Below are 16,862 nucleotides of genomic sequence, written 5' to 3'. Positions count from 1 at the left end.
TGGCCATGGAAACGGGCCAGTCTCGAGAACAACCTGTGCCTGGGCCATGTGCATCATTGTCATTCTTCCAGAGGCAATTTGGTCTCAGCAAAACACGCTTCTTTGTCACATTAAATGTTCACAAGTATTTAGTTTGTAAGTTTGCCTTCTATAGCTGTGTGAGATCTATAAACACTAGGAAAGTATGCCTCATTTGTTTAAGAAATATAGGAATTTAATCGTCACATATCTGACCCTTTATCCAAGCTTGAGAACAGCTGTAGTTGGTGATTGTAATTCCCTGAAGAGAAGCCAGATTCCTGTTTTAGAAAGATAAAAGTTGTGGTTTATGGAGGCGGGGGGACTGATTAGGAAGGAGGCTCTGGCAATGCTTCAGTCAGGAGAGGATGAGGGACTGAACTAGGATAGGGATAACAGGGAATAAGAGAAGGAAACATTCAATGGACTTGCTGATTGATTAGTATCCAAAGTCAGTCAGTCCTGTGGTGAGAAAGCATCAGCCAGGATAATTTTAAAGTTTCTAGTTTAGATGACTGGGTGATATCAATTGAGATAAAGAGTCCAGGAGGAGGAAAGTTGGGTGGGGGAATGTAGGTGGTTGCCATAAACAAAGGGGTGCTGGTAAAGAAAACTATGCTGGTGGCTGCCATTATCCAAGCAGGCTGTATCGAGGGAGAAATAGGCAGAAAGTGAATCCTAGGGGACACCAACAGGATTAAAGGGTCCCTGGATGAAGAGAAATCCACGAAGGAGACTGAGAAGAAACGTGCTGAAAAGATAGGAGGATAATCTTTTTAAAGTGCCTAGAATTCTTTATTTAGAACAATAAAGTATCTGTTTATATAATGCAATTTCAAATTCAAACCTGCATAAGGGGTCAGGACCTATACTGGTTTTAAGAAGTACACATGCAGTACACACACATCACGTTTTACAACCTTTTTTATTTAAGTAAACTTCAGTCATAATAAAACTGTTTAGAATAGTGATGACATATATTTACATTACAATATGCACACTCCAATCTGTGACTGAACTAACAGTATATCTGGACATCCATCTAAATGTCTGAATACTTTTCAAGTTCACTGATTTAAAAAATAGTGGCAAGTGGAATCCAGGAATGGAGAGCTTAGGAAAAGTGGAATAATGAACAGTATTAAATAGAGCAGAGAGTGCTAAGTTTTCAGTGTTCCCTGAGTTAGGCTTATTTAAAGATCTTCTTGTTGTTTTTCAAACTTTTTTGATGGAAAATATCGAACATGAAAAAAAGAGGGAACTATATTCAATAACTTATAATAACCTATAATGAAAAAGAATATATGTATAACTGAATCACTATGCTGTACACCAGAAACTAACAGAACATTGTAAATCAACCACACCTCAATTAAAAAAAAAAAAAAAAGAACAGAGTAGACCAATGAACTCTTATTCACCTTCGGTCAGTAGGATCATTTTGTTGGAGACCCATTGTGCAAAATCACTTACTCATGCCTCAGTTGTACTGTTGCCATAACTGACCTGACCGAGGTGAAAGTACCTGCTTTTATATACCTTCCATACCAGTGATTCTCCAATAATCAATTCATAGCCAATCTTGTTTCATCTATATTCCTGCTCTCTGCCCCCAACCCAGTTATTTGGTGCATATTTCTGACATTTAATCATTTTATCAATAAATATTTCAGTATGTTATCTCTAAAAGATAAGGATTCTTCTTTAAAAAATCACAGTAACATTGTCACACCTAAAAAAATTAATAATTCCTTAATATCATCCAGTATCTAGATGTTCATATTTTCCCCACTTATATTTAGTTTTTAAAAAATTGTTAATTTGAATCAAAATCTAAAGTCCATACTTCGAAATTGATGTCTCTTAAGTCTTTTTAAATCTTTTAAGTTCATCCATTATCTTTTTTCCCTTACCATTTTTTTGTTTGAAGAAACCAGGTCATTTGTCCTGTAGTTTCTCAGAGTCTAACTTTTGCTGAGTTTCTTCTAATGTTATTTAGGATATCCCTTGGTCCTCTGTATTTCCAGTAAATCGGTAGTTAGAGACTTAATCAGATTTATATTTGATTATTTTAGCAAAACTAATTCATAGGTGGTTTTAGTACTTTTATCGGGAGGCATACAGTGGTGGTCTTTTTGTGATGTTAGTAACTGATGGCAGTCATTGTCTAGACCAGGGTTTCTCAAAATTGGCACTATTGACATTTTGGGCTGGTCAATTCGTTATTGTAGGGGAGCTGTCCTGTGCATTGTAGGATGCTTAGCAGCATCCCTAGCCTCTATCCACTAGGTATCAGTAGCAAACCCCTCAACTGTGACAACCAAAACTGTCTCTGGACACTGCCAGTTGTCATCCCCCTGGGGGCAGAATTGTCCCTGATTGAGAACCACTGGTCTAGGTTCATTAATGTAGGAATTAGAAAATAATATTCTCATTCTATCCTTCTTTCTTTATTAGGTAGAATACTTCTACAGAAACTTACCCACACTATTTGTTGCCCAGAGATGTATTTCACTTTTTCAAGAAAAATGCTTGATTGTTTCCCTTTTATTTTACCAGCTTTTAAAGTAGTAGTGAGTTAGTTTTAAAGTAGTAGTGAGTTAGTTTTCTAGCATTCTCCAACAGTGACCAATGAGGTTTGTTGGTGGTGGTGGTGTTTTCTGGTATCATCATGAACTCATCATTTAACACATAAATGATGTGTCTCAATCACTGGCAGTTTAAAAAATCATTTTTGATGTTTAAATTGTCCTGTTTTGACCAGTGGAAACTTATTCAAATTGGCTCCTGAGTCCTTTTGACATGACCTGTAAGATTTCTTGCTGTTTGGTATAATACAATGTTCCAGGCTTATTTTGTGCCTTCCTAGACTGGAGCTAGTTTCAGCTATTTTTTCCAATGATTCATGGTTCCTTTTAGTTGGAGATGGTGTTTAGAGACCACAACCTGGGTACTAGGGATATAATGTTATTTGACCTCAGGAAGAGTAAATGTAGTTGATTACCTGTTCTTCTCGAAACAGTCCCAATATCTCTTTATTATGAAAAATTCCAAACATGCAGAAAAGTTAGAATGCACAATGAACATCTGTATACCCTCACCTAGATTCAACAATTGTCCTTAACATTTTGTCATGTTTGTTGTGTCTAATGTGGCCTGATATGATAGATGATATAGTATGGTATAGTATAGTACACTATACTACAATATAATTTTTTGTTATACCATTTGAAAATAAGTTGCAGGCATTATGACACTTCATTAGTATTATCTCCTTAGCTCATTTTCTGTGTAACCATGATACCATTATCATATCATGAATTACTTTATTTAGTTTCTTGATTCTCCTCATATTTTATTGGTTCCTTCTTCTAGATCTCTTTTGCTGATTCTTCATCATCATTCTGACCTCTGAACAGTGGCATATCTAGGGCTCTATCATTGGACCTCTTCTCTTTTCTCTACATACAGGCATGATGGGTCATCCCATTAACTCCAAGGTTTAAAATACTATTTATATGCTGATGACTCCCATTTTCTCTCACCCCAACCTCTCCTCTGAACTCTAGACTCCTGTATTCAGTTGCTTACTTACATGTCCAGTTGGATATCTAATTGGTTTTTCAAAATCAATGGGTACAAAACAGAACTCTTGAATCCTGCCCCTTCTTCCCCAGCTTTTCTCTAAGACTTTCCCATTTCCAGTCTATTAGGTGCCCAGGCAAGACAATGTAGAGTTAGTTATCCTTGACTCTTCTCTTTCTCTCTCTCTCCTATATCTAGCCCATCAGCAATTTGTGTTTGTTCTATGTTTGAAATCTATCCATAACCTGACCACTCTGACACTTCCACTGCCTCTAACCCAGTTGAGGCCACCACTGTCTCTTGCCTGTGTTGTTGCAATAGCCTCCTTCTGGTCTCCCTCCTATGCCTTTGTCTCCCTACAGCAGCCAGAATATGCTTGTAAAGTATAATTCAGATCATTTTATCTCTCTGCTCAAAACCTCTCATCTCACTCAAAATCATATCCCAAATCTTTCCTATAATTTTTTCTTTCTAATATTTGACCTTTAACTGCTATTTCTTTGCTTAAGACCATCAATATAATGTTGAGTGAAGCAGAGGCAGTAGACACTTGTACTTATTCCTGATCTTTAAAAGAATGTTTTTAATGTTTTACTATTAAGTTTCATATTTACTGTAGGTTTCTTTTTTTGTAGGTACCTATACTAATTCACTGTTATCACAGAAGTGCCATGTAACTAGCCATATCAAAACTCAGTGGCAAAAAATGACGATTCATTCTCATAAATCTGTGGGTTGACTGGGGTCAGCATTCTAAACTGGGACTGGCTACAGGGTTTTGCTGTGCTCCATTGGTCTCTCACTTCTCCTGGGACCAGCAGGATAGCCTGGGTATGCTTGTCCCGTGGTGAGGGAAGAAGGGCAAGAAGACAAGCACAGTTTTGCAACTGCTGTTCATGTCTTTGGGGCACATCATATCTGTCAGCATTCCAATAGCCAAAGCAAGTCATATGGCCAAGCCCAAAGTACACTGTCTACAGAGGTGGTGGTAGGAAGGGAGAAAAGATTTTTAATAATGATACATTACATTTATTTTCTAATGTTAAACCAACTTTGCATTTATGGAATAAACCCAGCTTGATCTTGATGTGTCCTCCCTATTCTGCCTCCCTCTACTTTTCTCTTTTTCTTTTTTCACACTATTAGATTTGGGTTGCTTTTCTTTGCATTTTACAATTTTATTTTTTTATCAGCTTTATGTTGAGATATAATTTACATACCATATAATTCACCCACTTAAAGTTTACAATTCAGTGGTTTTTATTATATTCACAGAGTTCTGCAACTATCACCACAAGCAACTGTAGAATATTTTCATCACCCCAAGGAGAAATCTTATGTCCATTAGCAGTCACTCCCTATATCCACATCCACCCCCAGCTCCCAAACTCCCTTACCTCCAGCCCTTGGCAACAATGACTTCACTTTCTGATTGTACAGATTTGCCTCTTCTGGACATTTCATGTATGGAATCATACAATATATGGTCTCTTGTATCTTGCTCCTTTTATTTAGCATAATGTTTTTAAGGTTCATTCATGTTATATAGCATGTACCAGTACTTCATTGTTTTTAAATTTCTGAATAATATTTCACGGTATGAATACAATGTGTTTATCTATTCATCAGTTGATGGTCATTTGTGTTGTTTCCACTTTTGGGCTGTTATGAATGATGCTCCTATGAGATTCCTAAAAAAACTAAAAATAGACTTACCATGTGATCCAGCAATCCCACGCCTGGAGGGAACTCTAATTTGAAAAGATATATGCACCCCAGTGTTCATAGCAGCACTATTTACAGTAGCCAAGACATAGAAACAACCTAAATGTCCATTGACAGATGGCTGGATAAAGAAGTTCTGGTGTGTGTGTGTGTTGTGTGTATGTGTGTGTGTATGTGTGTGTGTATGTGTAGATATACACATAACTCAGCCATAAAAAAGAATAAAATAATGCCACTTGCAGCAACATAGATGGGCCTAGAGATCGTCATTCTAAGTGAAGTAAGCCAGAAAGAGAAAGGAAAATACCATATGTTATCACTCTTATGTGGAATCTAAAAAAGAAAAGAAGAAAAGGACACTATGAACTCATCTACAAAACAGAAACTGACTCACAGACACAGAAAACAAACTTATGGTTACTGGGGGAAAAGGGGTGGGAAGGGATAAATTGGAAGTTAGAGATTTGCAGATAACTACTGTATATAAAATAAGCAGCAAGTTTCTACTATATGGTACAGAGAACTATATTTAATATCTTGTAGTAACCTTTAACAAAAAGAATATGAAAAGGAACATATGTATGTATATGTATGACTGAAACATTATGCTGTACACCAGAAACTGACACAATATTGTAAACTGACTATATTTCAATGAAAAAAAATAGTCCTTAAAAGAAAATGAATGATGCTCCTATGTACAAGTTTTTGTGTTGATTTATTTTATTCGTGGACTTTTTTTCAGTAAATACTACAATACTACAGATCAGTAATTGGTTGAATTCACAATACAGAGCTGAGGATATGTTGTATGTAATCTTCTGAAGTTCATTCTTCATTCTTTTCCCTTCTTATTTCAATTTTGGTTGTCTCTTGATCTGAGGAATTTTTTTCAAAGGTACCATGATTTTCTTTTTGTTCATCCTCAGACAGGGGATTTAGGCTCGCCCAGTATTGACTTATAATCAAATGATTCATCTGGGATCTATGAATTTTTTTTGTCTGGTAACTATTTTAATTGATTTTTAAAAACTGAGGTATAGTTGACACATAACATTATATTAGTTTTAGGTGTACAACATGATTCGTTATTCATATTTCTACGAAATTTTACAGCAATTCTTGGTCAAGATCAAAGGCAGAACCACAGAAAGTTGTAGATTGCTGTTTTGGAGACTGGGCAGGCTATGTGGAGTCAGCAGGGCACTGTCGTGGCTTTCCTAACTGGACCTTCATCTTGTAGATGGGTGTAATCCCGGAGAAACACCTCTCTGCCACCACATCCGGCTCTCATTAGAAGTTGTGGGTAGGTTACTGTGATGACTGTCCCTCAGAAGGAGGCACCAAGGCAACAAGCATTCCTGTGGGCCCTTGAGCTAGCTCTTTCACTCCCTTCCCAGGTTGAAACATCCTTCTGATCTTCAGGGATTTAGAAATACTCTTTACACAGATGGAAACAATAGTAGTAACAGGCCATCTTACCAATAGCAATGAGCTGTTTCTTCACAAACCATAAATCTAAGACCAATTGTAACTTGTTTCCTAAATTAACTCATACCCAGATTCTAACTGCCACAGTCTTTTCTGTAGAATTTGTTCCAGTCCCTGCATCCTAATCTTTATCTCAACTTCAAATTCTAAACTTTACATTTCTCAACTTCACAGACTCTTTTCCCTGAACCCCTAGCCTGTTATTTTTCTCAACTCTTTTCCTTTTCTCCCATTCCCACCAAAGTCTATTGCTGTTTGGTTATTAGCAATTAAAGAGAGCTAGACACTGGGCCAGATGTTCTTTATGCATGATCTCATCTGTCTTATCCTACTCAGTGACATTAGTTAAGCAATTTCATAGACGAGAAAACTGAGGGCTGATGAGATGAATTGGGCCAAAGTCCGTATCTCCAGTGTTTTTGTATTGTTTTGTTTTATATTATGATGTCTTTGGCTCTAAGTAAAAGAAAACTTAAAAGTGGCCTTGACAATAATGAAATTAATTATTTCATAAGAAGGTTGGTTAGTTCAGAGGCACCACATTACCATCGAGAACTCAGGCCTTCCTACTCTACCATAGACTCTGATGGAGTCAGGCTTTGTCCTCAAGTTAGCTTAGCTTTCCACAAGCTTTCACGATGGCTACCAAAGTTCCAGCATCACATCCTCAGAATTTCTTGAGGCAGGCAAAGACACCACTCCTTTTGGTCCATCTCTCTAATTTGTTGCGCACCTTCCTTAAGAGCAAAGAAACTTTTCCCAGGACCCTCCCACATCCCGGCAGACTAGTCTTCAAGTGTCTAGACTGCCACAAGCCCATGCCTAACTGGTCACTGGCAAGGGAAATTGGACCACTATGATGAGGTTAGACTCATCGAGATTCATTCCTATGGCTGGCTCCAAGCTTCCCTGAAGTTCCTGGCCACTTGGCAGAACAAAATTAAATTTCTGTTAGGAAGAAGGGAGATGGGGGTAGCACCCAACAGTGTCTTACAGAATCCAAAAATCCAGGTTGTTAACCTCAACATACTACTGCTATTCCGGGCTCTCCCCTCAGCTCCCACCCTCACTTTAGCACATTTCCTTAACTGTGAGCGAAGTCCCCTACAACTCCAGCTCTAAATGACACATACCAAGGCTGTCCTTGGCAGAATAGTGAGGAACATGAAATGTATTCTCTGGGGTCCAGTGCTCTTGTGCAATTTACAAGAAGTCAGGGACATGTGCTTGGTTAGCTAAGGTACCACTGTCACAGCATGGGGGTGGGGAGAAGAGGCTCTGCCTCATGGAGAGTGGACCAGCCTGGCCCTCATCCAGCTTGAGTTCCAGTCATGCTCCCCCTACCTCAGCCCTCCAACACCGAGATCTTTTTCAAGATCCGTACTTCTCTTAGAATCTGAATGGTTTTCTTAACAAATTCTAATTTGCCTTCTAATCTTAAGCCCCAATATTACCCTCATATCTCCTTCCCTCGAATTTTCCCAGTGAGAAAACCTGTATCCACTGAATTTACTAACCATTCACTGAGCTCCCCTTTGTGTTAGAAGCTAGACACAATTCTACACAATTGGAAAGGAAATTAAATTATAGTAGCTATGTTACCAGGTGCTGGGGTAAGTTCTTGACACACACTATCTGACTTTATCCTTAACAGCACCCTGGTAGGTTAGGCTATTTTAACCTTCACATTAAGAATTTAGGGAATTCAAGTTCAGAAGAAGTCAGCCGCTCAGAGAAGGTAAGGTTAGCTCAAGGCCACAAGCTATTAGGAGCCCATGACTGCCTGACCTCACGCTCATGGCCTTTCCCCTGCCCCACCATTCTGGCTTCATCCTGGCTTTTTTATTGTTACAAAACATATTTGCATACATTAATTTGAACTGCACAGCAGTAGCAGGGGGAGTCGTAGTATCTGTATTTTATAAATGAGGGGTAGTACGGTTCAGAGATACTAAATGACTTGCCCCTAGTCACGTGGAGCTTAGCTTTTCTGACTCCAACATAAGAGTAATTTCTGCCACTGTAGAGTGTGCCTGGAAGAGCAACACATATTTGTTGAGTGGATGATGATCTGGATGACAAAGTCATTCCTGTCAAATTATATTATAGAAAATAAACTGTCACTGGCTAGAGGTCTCTAGGTTCCTCCCCTCTGGGCTTTCCTAGGAACTCCATCACCTTCAACCAAGACTCACAAAGAGTAGAATCCACATCTCCTCAGGCAGATCCTCAGACTGGGGCTTAAGAAGAACGGGTCCTCTTTAGAGACAGAGCTCAATGGACCTATCAGCTTTTGCTCTCTCTCCTCCCACTTCTGGGCTTCCTCTGGTCCTGGAGTGGGGAAGCTGTACTCAGCCTTCTCACTGCCCCCATGTGGCAGGACTGCATTTGTTCTGGAGTAGACAGACCAGTGAGCCTCTGCTCTCCGGTTCTGCCAGCCTTGGCCCTGGCAATCATCACACTAGTGCCCCCTCCCCTCTCCTCCCTGGGCCCCGCCTCCTGCCTCTGACTCAGCCCCACAGCCCTGGACACAGTCAGTACACACAGCCCAGAGGCTCAGCTCAAAGAGAAACAAAAGGAACTGCCTGGTTCTCATGGCTATGGCCAGCACCTTCATACCGGGGCTGAACCCTCAGAACCCTCATTATATCCCAGGGTAAGACTTCTACCCAGAGCACAGCCCCACTTGCTTCTGGGAATAGGGGAATAAGGATACAGGACTTGTGCCACCTCAACCTGGGGGGCCAAGTGGACATACTGGTATGGGAGGCCTAGGGCTGGAGTATCTATGATGTTGGATGGAAAAGGAAAAGCAAGGGAGCAGTAGTAGTCAGGACTGCCATGAAGCTTTCTGTTGTGTTCTCCATGGTAATAGGGCAACAGCAGAAGGGAAGGGTTGAAAACTCAGACAGACAACTAAGAAATGCCTGCTCCAAATATTTACACAGTTGAGTCCAGAAAAGATCAGGGCTTCAGAGGTCTTTGCTTCTGTCTCTGGGGATGGTGAGGCAGGGAGATTCTGGAGGTGAGTGGGTGAGACTTGTGCTACAGGTACACGGGACACTGCCCACTACTTCGGTTCAGCATGGGCCAGACCTATGGGCAGATGACTGGTCAACTACTTCGAGGCTCTCCTGGCCTAGCCTGGCCCCCTGCCCACCGCACACTTCTGCCTCCTATTCGGCCTCCAAGATCTCCCGAGGTTCCCAGGAGAAGCCTGCCTGTCAGGCGTGGGCATGAAAGGCTCAGCTCCAGCATGGTCCCTGGGTACACAGGTATGCACACAGGCATGAACAGGTACCCCCAATACAGAACATGGGTCCCAAACACTAACAAATCTTCCTTGCCCCTACCCACCCAGGTTTTGTACCCCAGGCACAGTTCATCTTTGCCAAGAACTGCAGCCAGGTTTGGGCTGAAGCTCTGAACGATTTTGCTCAGTGGTATGCAGGAAAAGGGAATCAGGAGCTGCCAAAGGAAACCAAGGGAGAAAAAGATGTGGAGAAAGACCAAGAGCCAAATTCGGAGCCAGAGCTGGAGGCAAAGGACCCAGAACCAGGGCAGGAGGTGGAACAAGTGAGACCGAGAAGGCGGAGGTGGGGAGTAGGTGGGGTGGGAGTGGGGAGCCTTACCTCTGTGTGGCCTGGCCTGGAGGTAGCGGGCTGTGGGTACAGGGGGTGTGGGCTGGACTGCCAGCTTCACCTCCCTGGGAGCTTGAGTTACAGCCTAGAGGCTGAATTTGATAGCCGTGTTTTTCTTCTATCAACTTGTCTCATAAGGCTTCCCCTTATTCCATGGATGACAGAGATCCTCGCAAGTTCTTCATGTCAGGTGAGAGGAAGTGGGTTATGACCAAAGATGTGGGGAGGTGCCCAGGAGGTCCTGACTTTGTATCCACTACCCCCACCCCCAGGCTTCACTGGTTATGTGCCCCGTGCTCGCTTCCTCTTCGGCTCCAGCTTTCCTGTGCTTAGCAACCAGGCACTGCAGGAATTTGAACAGATGAAGTCACCGGGCAGATCCCAGAAGGATCCTAAACATCTCCCACCACTTTCCAGGACCTACTCTCAGAATCTGGGTCTTTTACCTAAATATGGAGGCTACGTGCCAGGTGAGGATAGCCCCAGAGGGAGGCTTTGGGGACTGGAATATTTGTGTGTGTGATAGGTGGAGGTGGTTTGTGGGGTTTGAACTAGTAGATATGGGGGGACCCTGTATCCTATGGTTCAGCCTTATCATTGGGCAGGAAAGGAAACAGACATAGCTCACAGTGGGCAGTCAGGACCAGATTTTGTAGGGCAACTTGGAGGTTCTAGGCAATTGGCTGAGAAATAAACAACTTCCCTATGCCTCTGGTTACAAATGACAGACTCTCCTGACCACACAGGATATAAGTTCCAGTTCGGCCGCACATATGGGCATCTCACCCATGATGCTCTGGGTCTCAGCACCCTCCAGAAGCAGCTCCTGACATAGGTACCTGGACTTCAAGTTCTCTCTTCCCTTTTCATCCTCTCAGCTATCCTTTCAGAAGGAAGAAAGGTGGGCTGGAGGGTGGGAGGAGGCACAAAAAGAAAATGGTTTGGAGGCCGAGCACCTTTTTTATTAATAGGTGTAATAAATAAATAAATAAATACATAAACAGAAGCCTGGGCTCCTCCTCCCTCTTCTGACCACCAGGCACTGGCCACAGCCTATTTACAGCTGGGGGCTTAGAGAACTGGCCCCAGTACTGTCACCCATCCTCCTTACCACCTGGCCTAGGGAACCCTGCAAATGGGCCTTCTGGTCATCTCCCTCCACAGGGGTGCACCTGTCTGTACCCATGGAAGGGCTGGCCCACATGGGCCAGGGAAATTCTGGCAGCCCAGTGCTGCATCCCTTCCCTCCTTTCCTGGGTGGAGGTTTGGACGAGGTCACTGGGACAGTTAAGGGGGAGTAATTAATACTGAGCACAGGGATATGTGGCCCCCAGCTCTTGGGCTATTTTCTGTAGCCAAGCCGGAGGGCTCAGGAAGGGCTCTCAGGCTAAGAGTCTGGGGGTTGTAAGGGTCCCCGAGGCTACCAGCATGCACAGGGCCTCAGTTTTGGCTGCTTCCAGGGGTTGGACTTGGAGTTGGGGTCAAAGTCACATAGGCCAGAGGCACCAGTCCAGTGTCAGGGCCACGGCTGCAGCGCAGCCAGTCTCCTCCTGCTGGCCCCAGCACTCGCAGGAGATCTCCCTTGTGGAAGCTCAGCTGTCCAGGGCCCGTGGCCAGATGGTGGCACAGTGCCTTCACCTCGCTGTGGAAACAACAAATGGAGGTCAGAGAAACCCCACCCAAAGCCAAACCCAGCCCCCAAGTCCTTTTGTGTCCCAGGGCTCACCAAGGAGTCTTAGAAGGCAGGGTTGGAGAGAGTGGCTCCTGTAGGTTCTCCTTGGACTCTGGCTCCCGGCGGGCACCCACTGTTTGTGCCACTAATTGGAGCACGGACTTGTCCAGGCTCAGCCAGTCCGAGGGTAGCCTAGAGGACAGCAGCAGGGGCTCTGGCTCTGTCTGTGCCTTGACTTAGATCAGGTTCCCCCAACCCGCTCCCCACCGCCCTGTCCACACCATGGGTTGTCTCTCACCTGTTTGTAGGCCGGGCCTCCCGCTGAGCCTTTCGGGACCCAAAGAGGTGTCCCCACTTGATGCCCCCAGGTGAAGGCTCTGAGGCTCCTTCCTCACCTTCTGCTGGGGGAGCAGTGGAGCCCTCCCTCTCCCGACTGCGCCTCAGCTCAGCCAGTACGGAATCAGGGGGGCTCCCCATCCAGAAGGGCCAGCCCTTGTCCCGGCCAAGGGTCTCCTCAGGGGCAGGGCAGGCCTCAGCTCCCTCCACGACTCCCTCTCGGGGGGGTGGCCCCCCACCTCCTGCTTTCTTTTTCTCACTGCTGCTGCCATTGCTGTTACTGCTGCCCCCACGGGGGAACCTAGAAACCTCAGTGGAGCCATCAATGTAGACCTGGGAGCTCTGCATGAGCTGGTACCACCAGCCAGCCTGCCCGCTGCGGGACCACCTGCCACGCCCTAAGCTCCCAGATGCCTCTGTCTCCTCCTCTTCCTCCTCATCTTCTCCACCTTCTGGGGCACCCACACCCTTCACCCGCTCCCCATGGGCTGCCCTGTCCATGTCTCCAGGGCCCTCCTGGCCCCGGGACCGGGCCAGCTGCAGTGTTGAGTGGGCGGACAGCAGCAGGTCCTGGGACACCCGCAGCAGTTCCTTGTGCTGCCGCTGCTGCTGCCCACTTTGCAGCAGCCGGTGCTGGAACAGCAGGTCCAGGCTGAAGGGCAGGAGGGCCAGGGGCTGTAGCAGCAGCAGCAGCTCCTCAAACAGGCCAGGGCACACCGTATGCGCTGCATTCAAGAAACCCCAGGGCTGATAGTGGGCCTGGATGATATCTAGGGGAGAAAGAGAGAGGGACTGAGCCACACAGAGAAGCAGAGGCTTGCACAGGTCTGGGAGAGGGGACTGAAAGGCAACCTGGGCAGAGCCACTGCATACTGCTGCAAAGGCTGTGCCCTGTGACACTCAGATGTAAACAGTGCACGAACTCCACAACCTCAAGTGGCAGCCTCAAATTCAGAGGTGTTGAGGTTCCTGGCCGCTCTGACTTCCAGACTGCTTGAGTATCCAGCTGGCTCTAAGGCTCTAACACAAGCAGAAGCTGGGAATGGACTTGGGTAAGAAGCCCAAGCTTTGAAGATGAAAGCTTGTGTGGTTCTCCTCCCCCCATTTAGCATCTGAAAAGACAGCTGTGCCTCCCTCTTTTGATCCTCTGAGGTCTGGCCTATATTCAGTTTGCAAGACAGAGCAGGGTTCTAAGCATTACCTTCGTGGTTATAGAGGTGATTAAACCAGAACTCCAAGGACCGGATGCTGTAGGGAGATAGGTGAAGAGACTTTAGTCTTATGCAGATATAGCCAGATGATAAGGTACAAAGGAGACAGACATGGGGGTCAGACATTGGGCAGGGGTATAGGAGAACATCTCCCTTCTACGGCAGGGATGCTAGCCAGTTAATTTCACGTAATACAGTTATGAAAAGTCAGTGGGGATAGAGGGAAGGCGTGAACATGTGATTCACAAGCCAGTCACTTCCTCTTAGAATAGAATTGGCTTCACATGACCCAAGAAGTCAGGGCAGCTACTGAGTGAGAATACAGGGTTAGCTCAGGACCCAAGTGGGATGACCTCCGCCTACACTTGAGAAAGAAGAATACTATGACGTGGGTCCTATGGTGGACTGGGTCAAGCAAGATTTGGAAGCAGTGCTGGAACTGAGAGGATCAGGGTTACAATATCCATAGAAACTGAGAACCAGATTAATTTCCAAATAAGCCAGATTATGACTTTGTAAAAGCAGAAGACCATGTTGGTGATCAGTGCTAGAGGGTCATGGGTCTGGTGGGAAACCAGTGACCTACTGAGAGAGGCTGGAGTGAGTGGGGAGACAGTGAGCCTGGGCCCTGGCCACAGATCCTGCAGATCTACCCTTTCTGACTCAGTCTAGGGAGTCGGTTCTTCAGAGGCGGCCTAGCCAGGGGAGAGGGCTGCTGGTTTGCAGATTTCCACACTCACTTGAGCAGGCCGAGGATGAAGGCGTTGAAGCGCATGGTATGACTGGTGAGCTCTGGGAACTGGCTGACTTTATTGTACAGGCCATGCAAGACCTTGGTGGATGGGCCTGGGAGGAAGCCAGAGTTGGAGGTCACAAACCCAATCTCTGGAACCTTAAAAATTCAGCCTGGGGTACCCATTTTGCCACCCAGCACTTACCTAGCTGTGTGGAAGCCTCAACCACACTCCACGGCATGTTCTTACGTTGTCCGATGATGACGTCTAGCACAAAGGCCTTGAGACCGTCCTCCAGCACCGCCCGGACCGCAGGACACAAGTACTTCAGAACCAGGTGGCCAACGTTGGGGCTCACAGAACTATTCCCCAGCTTTGCCTATGGATGTGGTAGGGAAGTACAGGGAATCATTTGGAGCCTGACCTTGGTCCTCTCTGACCCTCTTGGTCAGTCTTCATGGTGCTTCTCTTATGATCCCCATCCCTAAGTACCCAACTCTGAGTTCTAGATGAAGGGGGGCAAGGGAAGGTGGTAGCACAGAATAGGCGAGGGTCAGCAGGGTAGAGCTCAGCTCGCCACAGTTTCTTGCTTACCTTCACCCCAGGATCCCGGCTTGTGCCAAAATGGGCCACAATGAGGTCCACAGCAGTGTTAACGGCTTTCACCAGCCCTGCAAGAATTTGATGTGACAGTTCTTAACCAAGCCCCTGGGCAGCTCAGCTGGGACTGGGCCCTCAGTGGGGAGAGGGAAGGGCCTCCACATGCTCTTTCTCTCTCTCTGTCCCTGCACAGGCACCAGGCCTGGCCTCTTCCTGTTTCTTCCCAGTTCTCAAGCCCCTCCTGTTGTCACCTGCCTGCCTGGACCCACCTTAATGATTCCATCGTCATGACACTCAATGTCCTCACTTCCTTGCCCTCCTACCCCAAACCTGAATTAGTCTATCTGTCCTCTCCACTCTGAGAAACCAGGCTATTTGTGGCTGCTGCAGAAAGTCCAGAGCCACTCACACCAGTGCTGGGCAAGGGTACTTCTCTGCTGGGTGCCTTGCAGCACCCTCTGCTATGCTCTCAGGTTGCCAGGCCAGCCCTTCATTCCTCTTCTCAAGCCCTTCACACAGAGAACAGAGGCCACTGGTCATGAATTCAACCTCCCTCTCCATCCAAAAGACAGAATAATATTACATCACTCCTCCATCCCATCTTCCCTCTCTCACTCCCTTTCCATCTGGGAGGAAGGTGGGTATTTCCCTTCTTGCCCAACGTTCTTCCCTCTCCCTAAGCTCTGAGTCTCCCACTCTGCCTCCACAAGGGGCTTTAGCTTCATCTTTCTCCCTTTCACAGGCTCCTTCTCTTTGGCCCACAGTTATGCTCAATCTTTCTCCACCATCTCACTGAAACAGCTCCGCTAAGTAGACTGGTTCCTTGTCAGTCCTTAACTTGCTAGATGTTACCATCACGCTTACCCAAGCTGTTGGGCCCTGCAGTACCTGAGCTCCCTCAGTATAGCACATGAGCATTTATTTATGCCACGGCAGTCCCCCTCACTACACTGAGCTCCCTGACAGAAGAGACTGAAGCCTGATTCTTAAGCATCTGATAAATGACCCATGCTCACTGGCACATACTCACGATCCACAGCACACAGACTCTTGCCTCTTGCCCAAGTGCCTGTGCTCTTTACTTCCTTCCCAGCACTTGGAGTTCTAGGTTCGGAAAATACTCTGAAGGGCTAGATGGTAAGACAACAGGCACAAATAGGTAGTGACAGCAGAATTCCTGGCCTGAGCTAGGGGTAATATTCACCTTTTTTCTGAAGCAGGTCAATGGAAATGGCCTCTGAGTTGCCATCTGGAGACAGACAAAATTCAGCTGGAGGCTTCTCAGTCAAGGAAAAGGGGTCTTGGAAGTCAGGGCAGGTCAGTGGTAACGGCTTCACTATTTGACCTGAAAAGGAGAGAAAAATCAATCCTAAGCAACTAAGATTTGCAGCTTGGTTCTGTGCCTCATACCCTGTGAGACATGTTCTTTTGGGATTGACCCCTTCTCTAGCTCTTCCCGGCTGTGGCAGAGCCTGCCCTGGGTTTACTGGGGACCTGGCCCACACACCATTCAGCCGACAGTTCAGATGGCCAGCAGCACTGAGGGAGCCAGGGAACTCAAAGATGGGGTTCCTTCGGGCCAGCCGAGCTTCCTGTGGCCTTCGGTCTAGGCTCCCTGACAAACCAGGTGGCCCTAGAGGGTTCTTCCTTCTGTATTCCCGCCACTTGAGTGCTTGAGGAGATAGATGATTGGCTGAAAGCAGAACAGATTAGCAGAAGAGACAAGAAATAGTCAGCAGGAGACAGCATTTCATACCCGCCCTGTGGGCCCATATAAAACATAAGAGTTGGGATGTTATCCACAGCTGCAAACATTTTAACCTCTGACCCCAAGCTGGAGTATAAGAAA

General features: G+C 45.7%; 2 protein-coding genes across 5 annotated transcripts in view; one reads left to right on the top strand and one right to left on the bottom strand.

Annotated features, from left to right (window-relative positions):
• The first annotated feature begins 9,344 nt into the window (after positions 1-9,344).
• CIMIP2B (ciliary microtubule inner protein 2B) lies at positions 9,345-11,466 on the top strand. 2 transcript variants are annotated; one of them, XM_010952828.3, is made up of 6 exons: positions 9,345-9,475; positions 9,871-10,094; positions 10,181-10,395; positions 10,599-10,650; positions 10,733-10,930; positions 11,207-11,466. In XM_010952828.3, exons 1-6 carry the CDS (start codon positions 9,414-9,416, stop codon positions 11,293-11,295), a joined length of 840 nt encoding a protein of 279 aa, XP_010951130.2. In that variant the 5' UTR covers positions 9,345-9,413; the 3' UTR covers positions 11,296-11,466. The 2 variants fall into 2 exon arrangements, with proteins under 2 accessions (XP_010951130.2, XP_010951129.2); XM_010952827.3 differs by having other exon boundaries at positions 11,189-11,466.
• The window catches only part of RUSC2 (RUN and SH3 domain containing 2), a 51,504-nt gene continuing 46,042 nt past the window's right edge, over positions 11,401-16,862 (bottom strand). For all 3 annotated transcript variants that reach the window (XM_010952830.2, XM_045515183.2, XM_010952829.3), the window contains exons 4-12: positions 16,521-16,706; positions 16,218-16,358; positions 15,008-15,084; positions 14,618-14,792; positions 14,420-14,525; positions 13,670-13,716; positions 12,431-13,238; positions 12,187-12,324; positions 11,401-12,102 (exon numbers count right to left, since the gene is read on the bottom strand). In XM_010952830.2, coding sequence (XP_010951132.2) covers positions 11,901-12,102; positions 12,187-12,324; positions 12,431-13,238; positions 13,670-13,716; positions 14,420-14,525; positions 14,618-14,792; positions 15,008-15,084; positions 16,218-16,358; positions 16,521-16,706 — 1,880 coding nt within the window. In that variant the 3' untranslated portion in view covers positions 11,401-11,900. The remainder of the gene's footprint in view (positions 12,103-12,186; positions 12,325-12,430; positions 13,239-13,669; positions 13,717-14,419; positions 14,526-14,617; positions 14,793-15,007; positions 15,085-16,217; positions 16,359-16,520; positions 16,707-16,862) is intronic.

Source organism: Camelus bactrianus, chromosome 4 (genome assembly GCF_048773025.1).
Source record: "Camelus bactrianus isolate YW-2024 breed Bactrian camel chromosome 4, ASM4877302v1, whole genome shotgun sequence".
In the NCBI taxonomy this organism is placed as follows: Eukaryota; Metazoa; Chordata; class Mammalia; order Artiodactyla; family Camelidae; genus Camelus; species Camelus bactrianus.
The sequence above is the reverse complement of the archived record's forward strand: the minus strand, read 5'-3'. Positions and strand labels throughout refer to the sequence as shown.

What these genes read in the sequence shown, in the direction of transcription:
- CIMIP2B (XM_010952827.3), top strand. Translation starts at nt 9,414, where the DNA reads ATGGCTATGGCCAGCACCTTCATACCGGGGCTGAACCCTCAGAACCCT. An exon ending in CATGGTCCCTGGGTACACAG is followed by an intron (nt 10,095 to 10,180) that starts GTATGCACACAG and finishes CTACCCACCCAG; the next exon opens with GTTTTGTACCCCAGGCACAG. An exon ending in TCGCAAGTTCTTCATGTCAG is followed by an intron (nt 10,651 to 10,732) that starts GTGAGAGGAAGT and finishes CCCCACCCCCAG; the next exon opens with GCTTCACTGGTTATGTGCCC.